Below are 27,072 nucleotides of genomic sequence, written 5' to 3'. Positions count from 1 at the left end.
TAAAATCAACCGAAATATGGGTCAATTCAACCGAAATTCAATTTTTATCCATCGCAACAAATGTTGAATCAACTGCGCAAATATCGTTGATTCGTAATTGACCGTTTTAGTAGTCAAATAAACAAAAAAGGTTGTTGCGACAGCTTTGTACGAAAGTACTGTTACGAATATTAGCAAAACTGAGGAGTGCTGCCATCTCCAGGCCGATGCTAAGCAGTGACGTGAATTCACATCAATAATTCAATCATTATGTATCTACATAAACGAATCAATAATTGCGTCTACACATATGTACACATTCCGACGAGCAACATTTACATACAAGGCAGCGAGAGATGAGATGTCACACACAGATGAATTTACTTATACGCTTATGTGTGTACGGGAGACTGTAAACTACAAACTCACATATGTACATCTGAGAAGCGCTAAAAAGTAGACAATTGTAAACAAGTAGAAACTATATGAGAACTATACACACACGAATATAGTTGGTAAGTTCTGTAAATGGAAGAGCCTAGAAGTATGCAGCGTAAACTATAAAAGCGGGGCAGGCGAGTAAGAAGTAATTCAGTTTGAGTTGAGCAATCAATCAGTTACTGATTAAGCACGCGATCTGGCGGCCAATAGTAGAGTTCAATTTGAGTTATCAATCAGTTTGGTTATTAAGCCAGCGAGTAGCAAAGTATAAGTGTCATTGTGAAGTACTTTAATAAAGGCCATTTTTACATTATTCAATATTGGAGTTATTTGTTCAACAGTTTAGTGATTCGAACTTAGCAGAGGATTGCAAATAAGAGGATTTGCAAGTAAAAATCTTTACAGTACCTATGTTGCGGCATTTGCAAGGCAGATGACTTTTCATTGAGATCTTTTCATGGCAGAAATACACACAGAGTGCTTGCCGAATAGTGCCGAGGGGCGACTCCGTTTGGAAAAATTTTCTTCTAATTGAAAAACCTTATTTCTAAAATTTTTGTGTTGCTTTGCCCGGGGTGTGAACCCAGGGTCTTCGGTGTGGTAGGCGGAGCACGGTACCATCACACCACGACGGCCGCCATATACATAGGTAAATATGTGCATACATATAATATACAGCATACATAAGTACAATGTAGAGAGCGCAATGAGCATAAAATTCTCTTTGAAATTTTCTCATGTACTGACTGTTGATCGCTGTTGAAATGACCTGTAACAGCAGCTGTGTTAACAAAAGAATCAGTTAGATTGATTAGAGTTTTGTTAACTTAAGAGCGACAATTTCTCTTCTGTTGAAATGACTAAACTAATTTGTTCGCTGAGTAAAAAACTCGGTCGAATTAACCATAATTTGTTGATTTTACTAGCACAATTTATTTCAGTGTACTGAGTTAGAATATCAAACAAATGTAGCTAAATACAATATAGTTATTGCAAACTTTTTTAAGGTTAGACCTTTAGAAGTGGGCGTGACCTTTAACTGATTTTGATTATCTTCACTAAATCTATATAATTTGGCAAGGTTAGTGTCTCTGACAGACTTCAATGTGATATCTTTAACGGATTTTTATTTGTGGCTTGTTGAGCTACAAAATTTTCGCATTTTAATGTGGGTGGTGCCACGACCACATTCAAAAAATTTTTGGCATCATAAAACCAATTCACCAAATTTCATTAGCTTACCGGTATTCGGTTTAGAATTACATATTTTTTTTCCATTTCTTCAATTTCCGATACCGATAAAGTGGGCGTGGTTGTAGTCCGATTTCGCTTATTTTTAATACTAATTTATTCTGCGTCCAGATATGCCCGTATATCGAGTTTGGTTAAGATATCTCAATATTTACTCAAGCTATCCTCTTAACGAAAGGACAGGCGGACGGACGGACATGGCTTTCTCATACTTTTTTTCGATACTGATGATTTTGATATCCATCTCGTTTCCTTTGTGCCTGTACAACCAACCGTTATCCAAACAAAGTTATAATACCCTGTGTAAGATTACAGCTGGGTATAGTTAGACTAAAATTATGTTTAAAAAATACAATAGAAATATAATTGCAACGTACTAGTGGGATTCGAAGACTGCTCAATGTATGAGGTAATTGTTGAACTTTGCTTATTTGTTGAGTTTTTTGTCACTTGCGCACAGTGAATACCAAAACTATTTCATTTCACAAAAATTTTCTTCAATGGAAAATCTCGAAGTTGGAGAATTTAGCTGAGATTTATACATAAATTGCTTTCAGGGAAAATTGAATCAGGGACGCCTGCAGTAAGTTTAGTAAAATCCACAAATAAGTGCCTTTTCGGCAACATTTAATTAAAAAAAAAAAAATGTATTTCGATATGTACACAGTATAAAGTTTTGTTTAAATTTTTATTGCATATTGAATTTTTTTAATTTTCTAAATAAAAAAGTTTGTTAGAGTTTGTGTGAACTTTTTTACAACTTTATTTAGTTTTTTTTCTAAATTAGTCCAATAGTTAAGCTTATATATTTAGTTATTCATTTGTAAAGCTTTCGTTCCATCAGCGCATTCATTACGTTAAAGTAAAGTATTTTTAACACTTTGTCATTTGAATGATTCCAACTATGGCCAACAACATTTTAATATTTTATATACACAAACACCATCTCTGGTTTTTTTTTTTTGTGTTTAATTATTTTCAATTTAGTTAGTTTTTTGTGCTTTTCGGCGGATGTAGCTGGACATAACCAACTCAGAAAAACTGGCATATGCTGGCTATTTATTTAAACTAAAAAAACTTTCCTTTTTTACATGTGCACACAAAATGTAAACTATGCGCCTAAAAATATGTTTGCATGCCGCAATCTAGTCGAATATACATATATGTTTGTGTGTATGCATGTATGGTGTAGTATGTAGATAAGGGTAGGCCAAACAAAGTTGCAAAACATTTACTAAAAATTTGTAGCTTACACTGAAAGAAAAAGACTGGTAAAATCAACCGAAATACGGGTCAATTCAACCGAAATTTCTGTAAATTTGTATCCATCGCAATAAGATGTTGAATCAACTGCGCACAAATCGTTGATTCATAGTTGACCGTTTTAGTAGTCAAATGAACGAAAAAAGTTGTTGCGACAGCTTTGTATGAAAGAACCTATGTTGTCATATAAATATGTAAATAAATGTAAGGCGCGATAACCTCCGAAGAGATTTTAGGCCGAACTTCTCTTCCAATTTGCGTCGCGCTCCTTTTTAATTTTTCTTACAAATTGGCGGGACGGGACCTACTTGTTTTATGCGGACTCCGAACGCCATTTGCAAGGCAGATGAGTTTTCTTTGAGAGCATTTCATGGCAGAAATCACTCGAAGTTCTTGCCGAGCACTGCCGAGGGGCAACCCCGCTTAAAAAATTTTTCTTCTAATTGAAAAGGCTTATTTCTAAAATTTTGATGTTGCTTTGCCCGGGTTGTGAACCCATGGTCTTTGGTGTGGCAGGCGGAGCACTGTACCATCACACCACGGCGGCCGCCCTATCAGTGCGTAAACTTGTGAATACATAAATACGCATGCTTGCTACGTATACATACATATGAATATAGAAATGAATTTAGTAGTCACAAAACTGATTCTCAATTCTTTCACTTGCAGCTCAGATCATTCTCAATTTCTTCTCTCGCATGTAGTTGCCACACTTGATTGTTTCGAACATAACATTTTAAAAAGAGAACTTTTAAGTTATAGAAAAGTGAAGAATCAAATCGCAGGAAGGTAATTCACCACTGGAGTAGTTTAATTTTCACTTTAAGTTGAAACGATTCCAAAACAACTCAAACTTTTATGTTGTCGGAAACGTCAACATTAAAAAAAAATATTTTTTTATTATCTTAGTAGATTCGTTTGCGTGAGTGAAAATTCGTTAAAACTTGAACAAAATATTACTAACTTTGGAAAAATCCTGTTCGTTCAAGCCAAACTTTCGCAACAAGAGGGCGCAATTTTTGCATTTCGCTTGGAGGAGAAGTGGCAAAATTATACCAGATAAATAGCTATCCCAAAATGGTTTTTTCGTTTTGTATTGATAACTGAAAAACTAGTTTTTTGTTGTTTTTCCATTTTGTGTGTTTTTTTCGATTTGGTGGCTTTCTTATTTTGGTGTTTTTTTAACAAGTGGCACCATCGCCATAAGTACAAAGTAGAGAGCGCAGTGAGCGTAAAATTCTCCTTGAAATTTCCTCATTTATTTACTGTTGATCGCCGTTGAAATGAATCTGTCAATTTTACTAAATTTTGTTAACTTAAGTGCGGCAATTTCTCTTCTGTTGAAATGACTAAACTAATTTGTTCGCTTGACAAAGAACTCTGTCGAATTAACCATAATTCGATCAATTTCACCGAATCTCCGTTAAGTCAAGAACAACAGAACCGATTTGTTGATTTTATTAGCACCATTTCTTTCAGTGTATGTTGGAACGGTCTCGAGAAAATCTAACACATTTTTTAATCCTTTCAAACACTTATTTGAAATCCAATTTTCATAATTGATATGATATAGGAAGCTCCCTGTATCCTTCTTAAGTCGTTTTGAGCTCCGAGGATCATATAGTTAAAACAGTTGTACCCCTTAAAGTTTATACCATAGAGAGAGCAGTCAGACAGCACTAGGATAGTATGCTATCAGATATCAATATAACGATCTTTGTCGACAGGCAGGCCGAGTTAAGGGTATTAGAAACCAAAGTGACAAAGGCGGATATCGTACGAAGATACCGAGGCTCGCTGGCATCTTCAAGGCACCTAAATATCTTGCTTTGCTGAATCCCTGAGCACATAGGTTTTGAACGTTAAGAATATGGCAGATGAGCGGCCAGGAAAGGCTCCGAAATGGATACAAGCGAAACGGACAGCTACGTAGGACCACCGCTGTGTTATTTCCTGAGGGAAATCGTGCAATATGTGATTAGGGAAAGGGATTTTCTGTGGACCAACCGGTATGGTAGCAAGATCTCAAAGTCCTTATGGCCATATTTGGATAGAAAAGAAACTAGCTACCTTATCAAGCTAAACAAATCTGCATTGACGGCACTTACGGGTGTCATCACATGTTATTGCACCAAATCAACGATCGTAGCGCATGCCAACAAGCTCCCTCTGCAGAAGCTGCCCAGATGGGGAGGAAGAAGAGTCAACTCAACACTTTCTCTGCTGATGTCCAAGGCGATTCAGATTTAAACAAATTTTTTTTAGAAACCCTATCAATATAAGTTTCACAATTTAAGGGCGGTCCTTTGCAGCTTTTTTTATTTCGTATAGAGATCGACCCAGTCTAATGTAGATTCATAGATTCATGCATGTTTGTGTGCGGCAATCACCTACAGGCGATGTTTATGAATGGTTTCTGGGCGCTTTCTTGAAAACTTTTTTCCAGCTATATTTGATATACTTTAAATTTACTCCAATTATTTCTATAACATAACCAAAATAGAAATTCTGCACCATTTCCATAAAAAATAAGCCCAATTACTGTTAGCCGGTGTGAAACACTAGAATTTCTGCATTCCATGTTCGATGTAGTTTTTTTTTTTATGTATCGATGAAATCGATGTGTGTTTGTTGTTGTTTTGTGTATTTTTTTCATGTAGAAATGGCTCAGCATGTTGATGTTGTTGTTGATTTATTTTGTTTTATTTCATTGTTACCATTTTGTAGATGCGTGGCAAATTATAAATGTTTTGAACAGCATTAAATGCAACCAAATTGACACTCAGCACAAGCAAACAGTAAAATGTGTAAAAAAAATAACAAATTGAAAATAATTCCAAAATGATAGCGTGTATAAGAGATAGAAAGAGAGAGAGAAATAGAAAAAATATTGTAATTAAAATTGCGTCAAATTTTTGGGCAATGTTTTGTTAGTTTTATTATGTATAGCTGTTTGTTTTAGTTAATTTGTATGATTTGTGTTGTTTTACATGCAATAACAGATTTATTTTGTTTTGAATTTATATTAATGTAAATTAGCACAACATATTTGAGTATATTAACAACTTGTGTCATGGTCACAGTATTGGCATACAAATTCATTCACATACACTTACATATATTGCACATAAAAAGCTTTAAAGTAAATACGTATGCTTTTAAGTGTTGTTGCATTACATTCAGTTAGCTGTTTCACAAACAAACGTACATGTAAGTAAATCACTGAAAAATATTTTATTTCAAAATTAAAACAAATTTTAAGTTGTTTTTGTTGTAGCGATAAGGACACTCTGCGAAGGCCTTTGGGAGTGTTATGGATGTTAATGATCCTTTGATGAATGCAGATCCAGTACGTTCCAGTACCAAGCCCGACCATCTCGGGAAAGATTTGTTATGACCACATGCGACCTTCTTGATTATCTCACCCTCCCGCCCCCTAGATACATGAGGAGTTCGGTGTCACCAGAGCTTCGGCTGTTAGTAAAACAGGATTCGCGATTTATAGGCGAGGTTGACAATTGGTTTTGGAGAAGCTATATATTGCGCTGGCAACCTGAAAGGGTTGCGCTAGATAACCCCTTGAATCTGGTATTTTAGTCGCCTCTTACGACAGGTATACCTACCGCGGGTATATTCTCACCCGATGTGCATACAAGTCACTGCTTAGTATCGTCTTAGAGATGATAGTATCGCTTAGAGCTGCTAATGTTCGTCACAATATCATCAACTTCATTTCACTGCAAATATCAATGCGTGCGTACAAATATTTTGCGATCAAAGCTCTGCGTTTTAATCCTTTCTTGTCTATTGGGACAATATGTGCCACCCTCATTTAAAATATTTTTTTTGTTTTTATGAAAGCTTCTATCTAACTTGCACTTGACAAATTCTTTGTTTCATTATATTTGATTTGTTATGTCTAACTTTAGTAAATAAAAAATAGGGACCAGACGAATATTTAACCCTAACGCTAGTAGAATGATACTAACCGATATAATAAATTTTAAAATAAAACAATAATTAAGAGTTTTTGGCCGACTCCGAACGCATCTGCTAAGGCAGACGTATTTTTTGCTGTGAAAACTTTCATGGTATAAACACAGGCGAAGGGTTTGCCAAGCCACCAAATCTTTTTGATGTAAGAAGTTTGTCCGCTTTTCGAAAAGCAATAAAAAATATTCTCCGAAAATATAACCCTAACTCCGGCGTAGTCGTTAAGTCCTAGTGATTTAGGTTCGGTATAGGGCTCCGTATTTTTCCTAAATAAATCGTTTCAATCACTTGTAACCTTTTTTATTTTTCTTATTTCATTGCTTTTTTCTAATATTCCTTAAAATGGGCTATAAAGATCTCAAACTGACTAATCCCAATTGTACCCAATCAATCGGAGACCAATCTCTTTAGGGATTAATCGCACGGTTATATAGTTTAATATTGCTTTTAAAATGTGCATAACCTTGTTCCAAACCAAAACTCACACTTTTTGATAAGAAAAGAGATTAGTCTTCATTCGCGGCCATATGGGTACAAAGGGGATTGGTCGTATCGTTCCCGTTCGGGCATAAATGAGTACAAAGGGGGCAGTTCAATTCATACAAAGAAATCAAAACTGGTATCGGTCGCATAATCCTTTACGACTCATCCCTGACTCATTCTAGACTAATCGCATTCTTTGCAGGGTGACCATATCGACTACTCCTAAATACTATACACCTTCGACCCTTATACAGGAAATTCCTCCTGAAAGTATGCTTTGTTAGAGCAAAAAATAACGGCAAGAAGAAAAACATACTCATCAATACATCGAAAGAAAATATTGGAAAATTGTAACAGAATTCGCAAGTGAAGGGCTTGTGTTTTTGAATAGAATATGTGGAGCTTAAATGATAAAATTTATTTTTCGAATATTTAAGTAATAATATATCGAAAACGAGAATTAAATTAAAATATCTGAAGTGATACTCAGAAAGTCGGAAAGCTTTAGAAAAGTTTCAACGCATATCTGGATTTTTTTAAATTTTGTTAGCCAGTGTATTTTATGCATATTTGAATGATTATCCGTGATTCTTTGAAAAATTTCGTTCGCTGTGACATCTTCAGTTAAATTTTTCGGTCTATGTCCTTCGAAAAATTAAACAAAATATGGTACAGCGCTGAAATAGGTTAGTCGTAGGTCAGGCTTCGTGATATGGGCTATGAGCTTTCTAACATCGGACACTCTGTCCATCTTACCTGATTCGACTTTATCCCTGATAGGACGGACTATTGTATGTCGATAACTGCTCACTGTGCAATCATCACCCCAGTCATTCCGAATATCTTAACCCGCAGCGGTACAACTGAACCTGATGAAGATGGCTGCAGGGATTTCGGGACTCCGCTGGATATCTGTGGTTTGCTCCTGCATAGATTGGCCCCTTGTAGGGTATCAAGATCTTTCTGCCGAAATAATTGGATTCACTAACGCTCATCTATCAATGGTCGTTGGGATTTTGGGGCACTGTCCAATGAGAATCCATACAGTACGGCTCAATATAGTGGAAACCACATTCTGCCGTAGCTGGATGGAGGATGATGAGGTGAAATCATCACTTTATGCTTGATTGTCTAGCTTATGCCAGAACTAGGCGAAAGTATTTCGGTTGCGACTCGCTGGTATCTCTGAAGCATTTTTCCAAGGTTGAGATCGGTCTCACGCAACGATTCTCTTAGTAGCTAAAGCTAGGTCAGCGGATCCTAACCTGATCTAACCTAATATACAACAAAGCTTTAAACTGTTTTAAAACTATGCAGAAAATTCTATCTTATAATTATTACTAGGCCTGGAAGCACTGCGACCATTGTGCAGATTTATTGTGCATGACCTTTCAGCCTAATTTTGTATCTGGAGGATTTTGATGTATCTAAGTACCTCTTCATGATTTTTACTCCATATCACATAGGGATTAAGAGTCAGGGCACCTAGATGGGAGAGTCTCTGCCTAGCCAGAGCGACGCATTCGCAGAGAACGTGAACCGGCATTTCATCCTTTAGCTCACAGAAACGACAAATTTGAGTATCGAATAGATTTAAATTACTTAGGTGATATCGTTCACCACAGTGTCACGTATAGTACCACGTGAGAGTTCTTAGGTTCTCCCTGCTTAGATTTATGAATTAGGCGGCTATAAACAGTTTGGCCTGTCTTTGCCCTGGGCAGTCAATCCGCTGACGTCTGAATTGTTTTGTTTCTCAGTTAATTATAGTGTCCCTGGTGTGTATCTTTGTAAGTCCAGAAAAGGGCTCTGGATCATAGAATGCTGCTATAGCACCCTGGTTTGCTAGATAATCTGCATTTTCATTACCTTCATGTCCTTGATGTCTGGGAATACATCTGAACAAAACCTTCTTTATGGCTCCCAGGTCATTAAGGATTTCAGTGCAGTCATCGACTAGCTTAGATATAACTGTGTAGGATTGCAAGGCACGCAGGGCCGCCTGGCTGTCCGACATAATGTAGATGCTCTTCGCTGTTGAGCATCACCGTAGACATTCTGTGCCACAGACTTCTATTGCATGGATTTCTGCCTGAAATATGGTGGGGTTGCATCCCATTGGTATCGATTTATTGAAGTTCGGCACAAAGATTCCAGCTCTCGTTCTTTCGTCATCGAATTTCGATCCATCCGTGAACCAGACCTCTGAGTCAGCGTCATTATAGGGATTCCCTATTTCCCAGTGGGTCCTGTCCACAATGGACACTTTAAAGTTCCTTGAGATTCTGAACTTAGGTGAAGCCAACCTCTGCCGTGCTTGCCCGCCCTTTTGTATAGTTCTAGCTGTACGTAATGCGAAAACACATACAATGCAAACATGTATACAAATTACAAAGAAAAAACACATGGTTTACAATATGAATAAAAAATTTAAATTTAATTTTAGCAAATTGTTATTAAGAGCACATAATTAAAGCATAAATAAAATGATGGTCGGTCAAATTTATAAGTAAATTTAACTAATTTTTTTTAAGAGTAACTGATAATTCTTTTGAGCTGAAAACGCTGTATTGTACATTAAGCGACAATAAATTTTTTATATACATTGATTTGATATTTGTGCATATGTATGTATGTATATATGATTATGTGTTTAATTTCAAGTTTTCCAAATAAGTTTTATAGCATAACTCAACACGATTACACTGATTTAATTACTCAATGAATATGTATTTGTTGTGTGGTGTAGATCAACATTTGCTGAAGTGCGGCTATGCCAAAATCTCTGAACGCATTGAAATTCAAGAAATATGGCAAGCACTTTCCGAATATGAGGAACTTCTAAACCGTGATAGATATGCAATTATGTGTATGTTTTAATATTTTGCAATTTAATACAAAAAATATAAAATTTATTATTTATATTTAAATTTATTAAATTTTTATCCAAATACAACTTGAAAGGAAATTCATACAAATGGATTGTGATAAAAAATAAAAATTTTGTACACACTTTTTATATAAAAATAGTTTTTATTTATTTATAATTTTAATTGCCAATCAGTATAAATTAATTATTTATGGCTTTAAATTATTTAATAAAATTTGTTTCTTAAATTTATATGAGTTTAACAAATTCATGCCTACATAATTTTTGAATACATAAATCTGTGTAAAATAAAAGTTATGACTAAGAGTTTAGCTTATAAACACAAATAATTAACAATAAGAAATTACACGCATTAATTATTTAAGTGGAAAAATATATTGACATCATGTACGCTTTGTATTTAAACACAAAGAATAAAAAAAAAATTCAACACTTATATTAATTTGAACTAAAAAAACGTCGATGTTTATTAATACCAGGGCTGCTCAACCCCTATACATTTGTAGCACTTTTTGTTTTTGTTTTGCCCTGAATCATGGGCACAGATACAAATTCACACTTTGAATATAAAAAAAAATTTTCGAAGCACTCCCGTATGCCCTCCCATATAAATACAATTTTTATGGAAGTTTTTGATTTTCATATGTAAGAGCAAAGCAAAAACAATTTTATATGGTGAACGAGCACTTGGATGTGATAAAAAAATTTATAAAAACAAATTTACTATGAAAAAAATATAAAAAATGTGACAGCACTGAAAAAAAAAAATGTATAAAAAAAAAGTTTTCATAGATTTGGTGTGTGTGAATTTTGGAATTAATAGCGAGTAATAGAAATGTCCTTTAATAAGGAATGGGAGCATGAGTTCTTTTTGCGAAAATTTTGAGTGCGAAGCACCAGGCATATATGTATGTTGTGCTTTGTAACCATAATCGAATGAGCCAAGATCCCGCATTCCGGAATTGTTGTATTTGTAATCGAATTTGGAAAAAAAATTTGATGACGTAGCGCTTTTGAAGTTTTTCGATTTATTACATTTCTCTCATATTTCGATACTAGTGTTCGGAGTATTTAAAACTGTTACCTGAGCAAACGACTACGCCGGAGTAAAAATTAAATTTTCGGAGTATATTTTTTCTTCCTTTTTGTAAGCGGGCGAACAACTAACATCAAATTGATTTGGTGGCTTGGCAAACCTTTCGATTGTGTTTTTGCCATAAAATGTTTCTTAGCAAAAAAATTATCTGCCTCATCAGATGCACATGGAGTCGGCCTAAAACGTATAGGATGACCAATCAATGCTCCCATTAACACACCACATTCTATATCCCCGGATATTTATCGAGAAAAAATATTATTATTTTCGGTTACCATACATATTTCAGGCACTTTTAATGACAGAAGGTTTCAAGACCGAGGCAGATTCCTGTAGGAACGATAATGGCGTCCAGTTAACTGACGTACAGAGTGTGGGGGAAGACGAACCCGATACCGCGGTCGCCGATGATGAAAAATACTCATGTCATTTCATCCAATCGTCACCTGTAAACTATCAGCTTTTCATACGTCTACAATAAAACCTTCAACCAAAAGATATTAGGTAGTAAAACTATTTAGTTTTCAACTCGACCCAAATAAACCTTTGACATAAAAAAATGAAGTAGGAGGTAAGGGCGGAGAAAAATACTCCGATTGGAATAAAGTCTGAACACTGCGTCAGTAATGAAACATGTTGTCAAAAGCGTGACGTTACGCCCAGAAAATTTATTTCACGGCTACCTATGATTTTTTGCTCTCTCATTATTGAATGCGTGTTCTGTTTATTGGTTCATGCTTTGTAACTATGAAAAAAAAAATTCTAAATACCAGTTGAAACGACATTTCTTCACGTGTCACCAAAACTTTTTTGAAATGGTCAAAGGAGATGAAGAAAGGCTAGAAAAGGTAAAAGCCTTAAAAGATGAAGTTCTTGAGTATGATGCGAGCAGAATACTTGATGTGATTGAAGACGAAGGTCCTCTAAATCATGTCAGAATTTTACGCACCAAAGATAATTATGATATGTACGCATTGAAAGCGTCGTACATGACAAGTTTGAAGCCCTTTACCGATGGACCTTTAATAAAATAAATATGCCGGAGATGCTTTCATATTTTGGAGTAAATGGAAGGGCAATGGCAAGCGAAATAAACAGGAATACGCATTATTGATGATATTTTTGAAACTAGCGAGGAGATATTTGGTATCATGCCACTTTTGAAAATACCAGAGGAATAGATATATTCAACGCTATTTATAAAAAGTTCAATGAGAATCTTGCTTTGACAAAACTGTCTGCTATATGTACAGACAGAGCACTAGCCACGGTTGGTAAAAATAATGGTCTTGTTGGTCAGCTAATCAAAAAAGGAAATAGAAGTATCTGCATATCACTGCATAATCCACAAAGAAAATTTTGCGCTCAATGAAAGCATGCCACTAAAACTATGGATGTAGTACTACAAGTTTTAAGAAATATAAGAGGATGTCATAACGCACTTACGCATATAAAATTTAAGAAATTTCTAGACGAATGCGAATGTAAATATGGTGGTTTGGTAATGTTTACACAAGTAAGGTGGCTGAGCAGAGGAAAATGCTTAAAACGATTTTTTGAAATAAAAAATGAAATATTTGATTTAGCTATATTAAATTTAAAAGACACGGACTTAATAGAAGCTATATCTTCAGAAAATTTTAAGTTTCATTTAACATTTTTAGCAGATACTACCAACCACTTAAACATTTTAAACTTATCGTTACAAGTATACACATTATGAATTTGTTACTGCGCTTATTCCATTTAACTTAATATATATTCTATGCTTGTTGTATTATTATATGTAGATCTGTACATCCATAAAATTACTTGAACTGTATCACAATATTATTTACAAAAAAATAATTCCATTTAAAAAAAAATATTTTAGTTTTTCTCAGTGCACGTACAATTTTTGTAGCTGTGTTAGTATTTGCACTTCAATACAAACATTTTTGAGCAGCCCTAATTAATACATTCAAATTTCTTTTCATATTCGCTAATTATTTATGTACACACAAAAAGTATCATATTTTTTTATTCTAATATTTGTTTATCAACAGACGATCAAGGTATTTTGATGCACACATAGAAATGTTTAAACAAAAGTGCTTGAGGGAAGCCCGGCGCGTTGTTCATGGAATTGGCAGATTCAATAGTTGGCATGCACGTCCAATGACTTAATCTGCTGAGAGATATCAGAAAAAAAAATCGCTAGAATTGCCAAGAATTTGTCTTGCCTTTTAATTTGGCCTTATAGCGGGGGCGATTACACAGGTCGACAAATTTTAAACACAGAAATGAAACAGGCAGATTTTGTTTACTGGTTTTGGAGATATTCACAACAGAAAGTGCCGAAAATGCGTTTTCCTGCTATTATAACCGGGCCGCTTCGCCGCGAAAATTTCTTCCTTTTTCTGTTTTCCTTAGAATATTGTTTTATTTGTTGGTAGGCCTGTTATGACGTTTGTATTTCAGAAAATATTAAGGGCCAGATTATGTATGAAGCCGTGACACTTTGCAATGTCTGTCATTCCAATTCACCACTATATAATACTAAAAATTCCACGAATGGTCGTATATCATACGATCTTCTTGCCCATATCTTGTTATACGATCCGTGATTGAATTAAAATTTTAAATCGCAATTGCGCTGAGTTGGTGATTCGGATGGAGGCAATACGTAAAAATATGGGCAGCGACTACTTATTAAAGTTATTTTATTATCATCATATTATCTGTTTAGTGAACATCTTGACAGATCATATTTATCGTTTGAATGAAATTGATTTTCGATACGTGATCGCATAGCACGATACGGGCCCTGGTTCACTCTAGAAAATACGACTCGTTGCATTATACATAATATGCCCCTGAGTTTGCCACATTTTGTACACAAAAAAATTTTTGACAAATTTTTACTCTACTTCTAGGCATATTAGTCAAATCACGTCTAAAAGTAAGTAGCTTCAGCAAACAATGCAGGCTTATATAAAATTATATTAAACTTATAAAAAATACACTAAAATATAAGGATTTAGACGGACTACTTCATCAGCTACACAACTTTAAAACTAGTACAAAGAAGTCTTCCTTAAAGTATGCTTCAAATACTGTTTCTGTCGCAGCAATCATAAACGTAGGGTATAAACAATATATATATATATGAAGAAAATAATCCCTTGCAACCACATCACTGTTGGTAGCCATATTTCGAAACCGTAGAGGACTTGATTTATTTGGGAACCAGAATAAATAAATACAACAACGTCTTGCCACTTTGGAATAGATAGGCCCCATCCTGCTATATGATGCAGAAGCATGGACCATGTCAGCAACAGATGATGCGGCTCATATATTGCTCGAGAGAAAAGTTCTTCGATAGATTTAAAGTCCTTTACTCATCTTCGACGGCGAGTACCTGAAAAGGTTTAATGATGAGCTATACGAGCCTTACGCAGACATCAAAATAGTCCAGGGAATTAAAACACATTGGGTAAGCTGACATGGTCATGTTATGCGAATGGAAGATAATGCTCGGGCTATGAAAACAGAGGAGAAGGGCGGCATCCATTTCGATGGAAGGACCATATGGAAAATGAATTAAATTTTCTTGGTGTGATCGATTGGCACCAGTTAACTAACGGAACTAGTACGGAACGATTCTGCAAATTAAGAACTCCCTATAAGTGCCAGGAACTGCTTGCAGTCTGGAGAGAACATTATTATTTGGAAAAAACTAACTTGATAGAAAAGTTTGGCAGAAAGATCTGATGTGGAAGCTACTTGTTAATGTGAGCATAATTCCACACCCTTCTATGCGATGCAAAACACTAAAAATGTCTTCTGCCATTCTCATGTTGTCATAATATTAATCAATAACCATATCGTACAAACTTGGCTCCAGAATAATACGCTCTTGTTACCTAAAAGTGTATTTCGAAGACAACAAAGTACATTATGTTGAGAAAACCTTGATTCGACAAAATAGGCTTAGATGAAAGCAAAACTTTCTAGAATAGGAAACCAACGAAAATCGTTGCAGAAATGAATGTAGTGAACAGTATTGCTAAAAGTGGATAAATGAGTTGTACAGAACTTGATGTTGGGTCGCTCCAAAATAGTTTGTCCATACGTACAGCAACGAACAAAATAACAGAATCTCTTTACCAGTCATTGCTATAAACATGTGGTTCCATGCTAAAAAACAAAAAAAAAATACAAACAAATATTTATTAGCACTTTATGAGCATTTTTCAATGTGCAGAACTTTTTGTACCAGCTCTTAAAGAACTAAGCAAAATCAAGAAAAAAAAAACTTTTGGCAATCATCGGAAAAATTTGACTCAATATTCAAATCTAAGAATCTCAGAAATAGATAATGATTTCTGGGTCTATACTTTTTATATTTTGTCGGCCTGTGTTGTTTCAAAGACCACTTTTATTTCGACGCCTCACTAAGTGCACCGTTATATCTTGCTTAATTTGTCATTCTAATTGAGATACCCTTTTTTGTTGGCTTTTGCAAACATTCATAATTTTAAATCTAAATACATTAATACATTACTGTGTTTAAACTAGAACCTAATAACCTTAAATTCAATTATTATTATTACTAATCAGTTTCATTTACTATATTCTATACTTATAGCATTCGCTGTTTAATTAGTTTAAAACTTTGTGAGGCGATATTTAAAGATAATTATCGTTACTAAATTAGATATAAACTATATAGTATAAAAAGGTATAAGAAGAAGCGAGGGGATATTTTTATGACTCATTTAGTAACTGAGGAACTTGCAGTTACATGTAAGTGTAGTAAAAATTAACGTAGCGCAAACAAATAAAATGATGAACTTTTAAATTTTAAAAAGTAATTCCAAAAGCAATCAAATTTAAATAAGTTGCATATTTTAAACTGAAGTTAGAGGTGGAATTATGTAGCTTCACTGAACGAAAAAGACTGGTAAAATAAACCGAAATACAGGTCAATTCAACCGAAATTTCTGTTAATTTGTATCCATTGCAGCAAGATGTTGAATAAACTGCGCACAAATCGTTGATTCGTAATTGACCGTTTTAGTAGTCAAATGAACAAAAAAAATTGTTGCGCAGCTTTGTACGAAAGTAACTATGTTACGGCATTTGAAAGGCAGATGAATTTTCACTGAGATCTTTTCATGGCAGAAATACACTCGGAGTGCTTGCCGAACAGTGCCGAGGGGCGATCCCGCTTAGGAAAATTTTCTTCTAATTGAAAAACCTTATTTCAAAAATTTTTATGTTGCTTTGCCCGGGGTGTGAACCCAGGGTCTTCGGTGTGGTAGGCGGAGCACGTTACCATCACACCACGGCGGCCGTCATATACATACGTAAATATGTGAATACATATAGTACACAACATACATAAGTACAAAGTAGAGAGCGCAAATTCTCTTTGAAATTTGCTCTTGTGTTGACTGTTGATCGCTGTTGAAATGACCAGTGAGATCAGTTGTGTTAACAAAATTTAATTTTACAGAATTTTGTTAACTTAAGAGCGACAATTTCTCTTCTGTTGAAAGGACTTAACTAATTTGTTCGCTTGACAAAGAACTCGGTCGAATTAACCATAATTCGATCAATTTCACCGAATCTCCGTTAAGTCAAGAACAACAGAACCGATTTGTTGGTTTTACTAGAACCATTTCTTTCAGTGTTTAGAAGAAAAAACTTTCATATAAAAATCAAAGTGCTGAAATAACAGCTTTATGATAAAAAAGTGGTGCAGAAAGGAATAGTGCCATTTCAGGTATATTTATTCAATAAGGATCAATATTTCTTTTTCCTAAAATGATCATTAAATTTTACCAAATAAATTAAGACAAACTAAGATAATAATTTTGAAATCAATTCCGAAATGATCCAAAGGTTACCACAAAGAATGAAATTTTCGAAACCTTCTTAAACAGAGATTATTCTTAAATTGCCCCGACACGGTGTGAACCCGAAGTTGTTTAGTCATGGCATTGACTCAAGCGACTTTACAATAGTGTGACGAATAGTAGCAACGCTAAGGCATACTATCATCTCTAAGCCGATACTAAGCAGTCACTTGTATCTACATAAACAAATCAATCATTATGTCTACACTTATGTACATATAGCAGCGGAGAGATACTCACGAAAGTATGCAATCATCGCTCATATTGCGAGAAGCTGTAAACCTGCATCTGTAGCTGGTAAACAAGAAGTAAATTCTAGAAGGAGAAACGCCTAGAAATATGCAAACGAGGAAACTGAAGAGTTAAAATCCGCACCAGCTGAGGCATGGGCAACCAGTTTGATACGAACGTTAGTAGAAGGTGTTAAATAAGCGGAGTTTCCCTAAGTTCGTTACAATAGCAAATGACCACCAGTATCTTTGAGTAAGGCATTGGGTTGTTTCGATAAAAATTTCGTTATCGGTTGAGCGCATCATAGTTTCTGTTAAAGGCTGGAGAAACATATTAAAGCATAATCGACAAAATATTCAGTGATAGGCTCTGCATAAACAAGCATATTTCGTGAACACTGCAAACATTAGATAGATTACTTGACATATGTACATATATTTTTGTTGATTTTCTCCTTGCTACGACATAGGTATCTAAGGAGAAATTCCACATAGAAGATATACCCACAGTGGAGAAGTCCTTCTGTAGAAATAGGGTCGCTACAACAACAAAAATAACATCCCCTTCTGTTTTGAAATAGGGAGATGCTCGCCGTGCTGTAGCTCATTCCTGTAAATTATGCTACGATAGCAAAACGGTCTAGCAAAACTAGACTGTGTCGTTTATTAACCGCTATCGCGCCATCGATTTTGCGGAAGGTTTGGGCTCCGGAAAAAAAAGTTCCACTACGCATACTCCAAAAAAATAATTTTCGAGCCTGCGAAAAAAAAAAATGGCGAAAGGGTTCATTTTTTGACCAAAACCAAAAAAATATTTTTTTTGTTCAACAACTGTTATCGCCAACGTTTTTAAACCAGTTTTTTTTCAAAAAAAAAAAAACAACAAATTTTTTTTGTTTTGGAGAGTGTTTTGGTCGAAAAGCTGACCCTTTCGCCATTTTTTTCGCAGGTTCGAAAATTATTTTTTTGGGTTTGCGAAGTGGAACTTTTTTTCCTGAGACCAAATCCTATCGAAAAATCGATTAACTTGCGTCCATACAAGTCGACCCAGGTTAATACATATACTTGGTATATCGGCTCAAATTTCACTAAGTTCCAGATAAACGCTTCCAGAGAACATAATAGATTATTGTATTCATTGACAAAAGTTTGAGAATAGGATTAATATTGGTTTTCGATACGTGATAGTGCAACAGGACACGGGCCCTACAAAGGCATAACTCGCAAATGAACTATACTCAGAAAAAACCCTTACCCAAAATGAAGAAAAATATTTCCTTAAAAATGTCTCTAAATTTAAGAAAGCTTCAATGTAATGAGTAAGAAGTTATTAAAATTTTCATTAATTTGAGGGAAAATTTTCTTCAATTTTTTCAATCAAGAATACATGATTGAATATTTCTCACAATATTTACTGGATGAGAGCACTGGACTGTATAGTTGCGGACTTCGGACTAGAAATTCACAGTCCTGATAGTTACACAATTAAATTTTTTAACTTTTTTTAAGAAAATTATTCCTAAGTATATCCAAGAAAAAAAATCTTAGTTTTTGTGAAAATTATTTATCCAGATTAAGTAAGGCGTTTCTATAGTAAAATAATCCCACTTTTTCTTCGTTTTCAGGAAATTTTAGGAATTTTTTTCGGGTATATCTGTGCCGTTCTAGTTCTAATAATGTCCCCTCGCAATGCTTTCAACTGACACTTTTAACATTGTGAGACTCTAAGAAATGACAATATCCTCCATTGCAGAGCTTTTGATCATATTCTTAACTGGTTCAGTTTAGGGTGTTTATGAAATAATCGCAGCCTTTGTTTGATTAATTTAAAACATATGTATATGTAGATCAGAGTTCAACGCTGTTGGTACAAGTGTGGCCACCAACTGTTTCGATGGGCATCCCTTTTACAACTGTTCGGGGACTACCTCCTTGAATAGTGCAAAACTGCAAGTGGGTGGTTCCAAAGAAAGTTCCCTTTTTGCAGATATGGTACAGTAAGTCTAGAAAAATCGGAACAAATAACTAAATAGTCTAAAATCTATCCCGTTTTGACCCACACAAGCTAAAAAATATGCAGACAACATAACTTTTTAACTGAGATAGGAAATGGCAGGCATTGCAAAAATTTCAGGTAATTTTCAAATACCTTCATTCGAAAAATCAGAGCCAATCTCACGTTTCATATTTAAAAGCCCGAATTAAGGGGAAAACCTTGCTACAGTGTCAATTAAATCTAGACTAATGAATTCAGCGCAAAGTTCTAATTAAAAGGGACTAAGAACAACACTACCGATGCAAAAAATTCCTTTAAATTTAGATATATAAGTATATAGTACCTGGGCGAGCGAGCTTTGCGCGGCAACGTTTCGTTGTGCTGGCAGCGTTTCTTTTTTTTAATTTCGAATAGGTGGCAACCTTAAATGGCAACCCTACTCAAAAATTTCCCTATTGTAATGCGGAGTGAAATACCTTTCGTTTGATACCGATATCGGTATATCCCATGCACTTTTTTTAATTACGAATAGGTGGCAACCACAAATGGCAACCCTACTCAAAAATATCTCTATTGTAAGCGGAGTGAAATACCTTTCGTTTGATACCCATATTCGCATATCTCCTGCAATTTTTTTTTAATTTCGAATAGGTGGCCACGCTAAATGGCAACCCTACTCAAAAATGTCCCTATTGTAATGCGGAGTGAAATACCTTTTGTTTGATACCCATATCGGCATATCTTAAGCAATTTTTTTAATTTCGAATAGGTGGAAACCCGAAATGGCAACCCTACTCAAAAATATCTCTATTGTAAGGGGAGTGAAATACCTTTCGTTTGATACCCATATCCGCATATCCCATGCAATTTTTTTTTTATTTCGAATAGGTGGCAACCTTAAAGGGCAACCCTACTCAAAAATGTCCCTATTGCAATGCGGAGTGAAACACCTTTCGTTTGATACCCATATCGGCATATCTCATGCAATTTTTTTAATTCCGAAAAGGTGGCAACCCTAAATGGCAACTCTACTCAAAAATTTCCCTATTGTAATGCGGAGTGAAATAGCTTTCGTTTAAAACCTATATCGGCATATCTCATGCAATTTTTTTTTAATTTCGAATAGGTGGCAACCGTGTGATACATTCTGAGTGGCAACACCTAGATAGAAAGTCTTAGAAGGTGATACATTATCTCTGTGCCAAATTGCATTTAAATCAGTTGAGCCGTTCCCGAGATCGTTCGGCTATACAAACAAACAAGAATTGCTCGTTTAAAGTTATAAGATACGGAGCTATGCTTGCATTACTTTTGAAATTGCTTTTTAAATATGATTAAGGTAAATAAATTAAATTGATGTGAATTTAATTAATTATTATTCACAATTACAGTGCTTCATTGCACCGAAGATCCGATTCAATCAATCCAACACCGCAGGAAGCCGCAAGCAAACAAAAATTAAAATATTCTTAGACCACTTGTTATAAGGTAAGCAGCTCGGTGATACATTCTTGGTGAAGTGCTCTAGTTTATTGTATTTCTCTTCCGAGAAAACATCAACATCTCAATCGCATTAACGTTAGCTGCGCACCCATCACACATGTAACAACAAAAACCAAGCATTGAGTGCAACAAATTTCGAGCATCAGATTTGCATAGAGCAAAGTTGTGTCAGAGATGAAACAAGAAAACCCAAATATAGAATTATTATTAGCAAGAAACACCCTGTTTCGCCACCGTATACCAAGCGCGCACCTTCACCAATGACGGTGATGCGACTGTAGTCGGTTGACGTTGCAATTGCAATTCACTATCGCTTACAGTGCCTCTGGTGATGCCACCATGCTGCTGATTTGATAAATAAGGCGGCTGTAGCGTTCCGAGAGTGCCCGCGCTAGCCGTCGTGCGCGTTATCGCCGCTTCTCCTACACGCCCTAAACTAGCGGTGTTGCTGTTGCAGCAATAATCGCTACAAACACTCGATGTGTCAGTTTTGTTTGTTGTTGGCGCATATAAATTTTGATTAAATTGCATATTTTGATTTCTGGGCTGCTGATGCAGCAGATGTTGTTGCACTTGTTGTTGTTGTTGCTTATGTGTATGCGATGATTGTGGCGATTGTGATTCACATTCAATCGTGATAGTGGTCGCCGCCGTTGTGGCTGTCGTCGTGGAAGTGTTATTGTAGTCCATATTATTACTATGATGCGGGCGTTTATGATAAAATTGTTGTTGTTCTTGCTGCTGGTGTTGATTATGATAATATGCTGGTGGCACATATTGACATTGCTGCAACAATAACTGTAACTGATATGCATTTTGTAGTTGCTGTGGATGATGAAAGTGATAGGGTGCTGGTTTGGGGCCCACTTGCGGACAACGATAACGTACGGCTGCACTAACATCGCGTCGTGTCCAATGCACACCGGTCGTAGTATAACTGTTTGCCGGCAGCGCATAATCGTTCGCCCCATTACCTGCGTAAGCGGGGTCAACAGCACCATCTCTTCCATCGACTCCATTCCTTTTGCTCCCATCGTCTCTTCCTCCCCCTTCTGCTCGCCCACTCCAACTTACCGCTTTGCGTGTTTTACTACTCCGTCGCTTGCTACGATGATGCGTCAGCAGTTGACTCCATTGTTGGCGTTGTTGTGGTCGCAGATGACGTAGCTGCATTTCTATTTGTGGTCGCAGGCAGTGATGGCACATAGAGGAAAGCCTTTCGCTAATCGCTACTTCATCTTCGGTATCGCTATCACATGAGGAGGCAGTGGAAGCGTCGCTGCTGGTTGAGCGCGTCGCTGTACGCTGCACTCGATTATCACTTATTTTGTTTAGTTTCGTTTTTTGGCTATTTCTATTATCTATTAAGTTATGGCTTTCAAGCGCAGCGTTTGGTTTTTGCTTGATTATTTGTTGCTCTAATTGTTGCTGTGGCTGTGGTTGTGCTTTATCTGTTATTTTTTCGCGTAGCGTTTGCGTGTCCTGAGCGTAATTTTGCTGCTGCTCTTGTTGCTCATGCTGTTGAAGTTGTTGTAATGTTGCTTGCTTGCGTCTATTGCGACTACTACGTGTGCGACTATGGTTACCACCCCCACCACTAACCCCGACAACTCCAGTGCCCTTACCCGTTGCGTGTTGTCGACCTTGTCGTTGATCTCCCGTGCTGGCATCTCGTTTTTCTTTTACTGCATATGGTCAGAACGCTGAATCGAAAACGGACATCGATCTCGATATGGCTTCGTCGTTTTGACACGTTTCCAGAAATTCATCTAACGTCACCACACCATCCTGATTTTTATCCATTTTCTGTAAAGAAGAAAACAGTTGAGACTAATTTTAATCCAATTGCAAAAGCAGATTTGAAATAAAATAAAGAGTGAAAGCTGAAACAAATCTTTTAAGAGTTTTCTTAAGAGATAAATTTTAGACATCCCAAAAGTGATATGGTTAAAGGTGGATATTGTCAAAGAACGGTGACAGGCGAGGTTTGGAAAAAGACCTTCAGGACAGCAGAACAGAGATATAAACTTTTGAAAATTTTAGAAAATTTTGCAGGTGTAACGGGAAGGCTGTTAGCGAAAAGACTAGACACTGGGAGAAATAATACCGACGCAACTAAATAGTATAAAAGCGCCGCAGTCCAAGAGATGATAATCGGTATGTTTTAAATACGTGGTATGTAAATTACGCGAATAGTTGAATGATGAAATTCTAGTACCATTATCATGGTGAATAAAAAGCATTATGTTATATGCGAAGTATTTGAAGATTTACTGTACAGATCAGTAAGCGATCCGATAAGATAAAAATCGAGAAATCCATAAAACTTGTTACAATTGGTGCCAGAAGAGGAATTGTTAAATAAGTATCAAGACTTAACTTTAGAAAAGTCAGCAACTCAAAAAGGAGTAGGAAAACCGCAGGAAATACCGGAAATGCATCCACACTATAAAGGTGATTACGATAGGCACTGGAATCTCATCCATCTTGATGTAGAAGAGGCAGATACTAACATGTAAGAGGCTCAGAATCTAGTAGAAAATGTGGACACGAATGCAATACTATCAGTTCTGAATCAAAAAATTTCACAAATAGCAGCAGCAAGAAAAGAAGACATGAATGTCATCGAAACTGGAGACCCCTGAGACATACTTAACATCCACAGTGTTTAATATTGAAGGTGGCTCAATTGTGTTCGCGTTTGAAAGCATAGAAAGCAAAGATATCATCAAAACTGAAATCCAAGGATGCCAAAATTTCACAATATTAAGATTAAAATAAAGAGGTAGGCGCTTTAAAAGTTCACATTTGGGAGTTGCACCTAACGCTTAACTGCTTCAGTGAGCAAACCGAAGCTAAATTCCCTATTCGTAGAAACGGTATCACAAAAACTGGTTAAGCGTCGCTTTTGAGTAAGTCAGTATACAAAGCGCACAGTGTGGAAGTTGAAGGGTCAGAATGGGAAGATATAATTTTGCAAGCGTTAAGAGAAGCGCTGTAAAGGCGACATCAAATGCGAAAATCCACCAGAAGGTGAAGGTTATTGCAGAATCTGCTTTAGTGATTCCAACAGCATGATGGTCTTAAGCGCAAAGCTTAGAAACGAGCTAAAGCGTGCCAGATGCTAAGAGCGAAGTTGGTTTACGCAACTGACTGCTCCATAGTCTTTTTCTCAAAAAAAATGGAAAAAGGGAACAGTCCTATCGTAGGGTGGGTATTTACTGACTAGATAGGGGAACAACTTATTTAGTGGCTTTATCTAATCTATCTGCAAAATTGCATACGAAGAGTGGCGAGTACAATCAAATCCGGGGGGAGTGATATGTGAAGTCACAATTGAAAGCTCAAGGTACTACACAAAATCTTAGTGGCCGGGATTGATGAATTCATGCTGTGAGTGGAGTTCTTAGTCGGCCATGGCGTCATAAAACCTCGATTCGCCTATCAGTTTCGGCCACAAGATGAGGTACAGCAGCTATGACAAAATAAGATTTAATTATAGAGACGAAAGAAATAAGTATTCGAAAAGGATAGGAGCAGGGTTCCTAACCAGGAAAAGCCGGTAGGCAAACTGCAAGTTGTGTGACAATGCACTAGAATCGTGAGTGTTATGATGAAATTAAAGTGCAACAAGGAATCAAATTCGGAAGTTTTCCTGTAAGGAAATTTAGTGCTGCTATATAATTATAAACGTACGCAAAGTTTGTCAGCGAAATTTCAACGTAACTGGGAAGGCTCGTTCATGGTTGTAAAATGACTCTTACGTTTTTGTAATAAGTTATTCTAATGACCTTGGTTTTTTGGCGAATAGTTTAACAAAAAATATTCCAAACGGTAAAGAAAAACCTATTTATTAAGTTACGCGTTAACTTATTTCAATACACTCGCATGAGTCATATTTGATTCATAAGAGGCACATGAACATAACATTAGAAAAAACTGCCCTAGAAAAAATATGCTCTTGAACATACTTCTATATGCTTACGTGAGTCATATATGACTCATTTGTAATAACACTGTGGAACAAATTCAGGTTAGCAAAAGTTAGGTCGATTCTGAGATGGAGGGGTGAAAATAGAGACTTAATTAGAAGACCCGTATCGAGGCGTTTGTTTTATGTTAGCTCGAATTTCTTTCAATCGACCTTCGAACTTTGCAGTCAAATGCCGATTTTCAGCTTATTGTTTGTATGGTTTTTTAGCTACAACTCGTCGAATAATTGATATCTTCTCAATCTGTTAAAGCCAAATTATTGCTAGTGTCCTATGCGACAATTAAAATTAAAAAAAAAAAAAAAATGATTTAGAAAATTTTTGTAGTGCTTATGAAGCAAAATGTTGGAAACTTTTTTTTTGGTTTTGAAGGAAATTTGAAAAAGAAATACGGAAAAAAATATAATTTTGAAATGTTAGTTATGAAGAGTTTTAAGTAAAAAAATTAAATAAATTAAATTAACGATTTGGCCTGTCGCCGTTTAGCAGGCGGCTCTGGATCAACATCACTGCTCTCTCTAATACCTTGGTCATCGTCATCATCATCAGAAAGGGCGATAAATTCGTCCAACTGATATTCTGGAATTTCATCTTTGTCTTCCCCTTCCACCTCATTTTCTTCGTCTTCCTCTTCTTCAAAGGTGCTTTTATACCACCAACAAATTTCAGCGAGTATTGCATTTGGAGATTTCTTTCCTCTGTAGCTCAAACGAAAATAGTTTTCAATCGTTAACATGTTTGAATTGTGCACTCTGACACAGATATTAGAAAAATCTAGTTACCTGATTTCAAATGGACTAACTATAACTGCACTTACATTTGAATTCAGGTAACTAGATTTTTCTAATATCTGTGTCAGAGTGCACAATTCAAACATGTTAACGATTGAAAACTCTTTTCGTTTGAGGTACAGAGGAAAGAAATCTCCAGATGCAATACCCGCTGAAATTTGTTGGTGGTATAAAAGCACCTTCGAAGAAGAGGAAGACGAGGAAGAAGGGGAAGACAAAAATGAAATTCCAGAATATCAGTTGGGCGAATTTATCGACCTTTCTGATGATGATGACGATGACCAAGGTATTAGAGAGAGCAGTGATGTTGATCCAGAGCCGCCTGCTAAACGGCGACTGGCCAAATCACGAATTTAATTTATTTAATTTTTTTGCTTGAAACTTTTCATAACTAACATTTCAAAATTATAGTTTTTTCCGTATTTCTTTCTTTCTTTGCCAATGTTACTTCAAAAAAAAAAAAAAAAAAAACTTCCAACAGTTTGCTTCATAAGCACTACAAAAATTTTCTAAATAAATTTTTAAAAAAATTTTGATTGTCGCACAGGTCTCTAGCAATAATTTGGCTTTAACAGATTGAAAAAATATCAATTAGTCGACGAGTTATAGCCAAAACCCACACAAACAATATGCCGAAAATCGGCATTTGACTGCAAAGTTTGAAGGTCGATAAAAAAAAAATTCGAACTAACATAAACAAACGCCGCGAAAAGGGGCTTCTAATTTAGCCTCTAATTCCACCCCTCACTCTTAGAATTGACCTAGCTTTTGCTAACCCGAATTTGATCCACAGTGTAATTGTTAAAAATATCAGCCTGCTTCGTTTGCCGTTACAAAAACGCCCAGCTTCAACAAAAGTTCTCAGAATTTTTTACAATGATTACTTACATATAGCCGAAATTCAATAGAATTTGTGCATAGTGAGGGAACTTATGTGAAAATTTATCAAAACAGGGTGTTTCATGATAGATCTTTGGTTTTTGCAAAATAAGAAGAAACCCCTCGGAGTTCCATCATTTAGAGGTTTAAACTAAACCTTATCTGCCGTTTATAGTCAGCGTAAAAATTGTATATGCGATCAAGGAATTTTAGTTTTATTAACGAGAAGTGAAATTGTATAGATAATTTTTTACACCCTGTTCTGAGCCATCTCAAAACAAGTCGCTTGACTAAAAATAATTAACAGCAATCAATGGTCAATTGAGCAAGCAAAAATTAAAAAATATACAAAAATAAAATAACTTTCAGTTAAAACCAA

At 35.7% G+C, this 27,072-nt stretch overlaps 1 protein-coding gene across 1 annotated transcript in view; it reads right to left on the bottom strand.

Annotated features, from left to right (window-relative positions):
- Positions 1-10,399: 10,399 nt before the first annotated feature.
- LOC137248823 (uncharacterized) overlaps positions 10,400-27,072 on the bottom strand; it is a 370,286-nt gene continuing 353,613 nt past the window's right edge. Inside the window, exons 8-9 of the mRNA XM_067779720.1 lie at positions 22,736-22,837; positions 10,400-22,705 (exon numbers count right to left, since the gene is read on the bottom strand). Coding sequence (XP_067635821.1) covers positions 21,239-22,705; positions 22,736-22,837 — 1,569 coding nt within the window. The 3' untranslated portion in view covers positions 10,400-21,238. The remainder of the gene's footprint in view (positions 22,706-22,735; positions 22,838-27,072) is intronic.

The sequence above is a fragment of the Eurosta solidaginis genome, chromosome 4, assembly GCF_040869045.1.
Source record: "Eurosta solidaginis isolate ZX-2024a chromosome 4, ASM4086904v1, whole genome shotgun sequence".
NCBI classification, from domain to species: Eukaryota; Metazoa; Arthropoda; class Insecta; order Diptera; family Tephritidae; genus Eurosta; species Eurosta solidaginis.
This window is presented reverse-complemented; position numbering and strand designations above follow the sequence as displayed.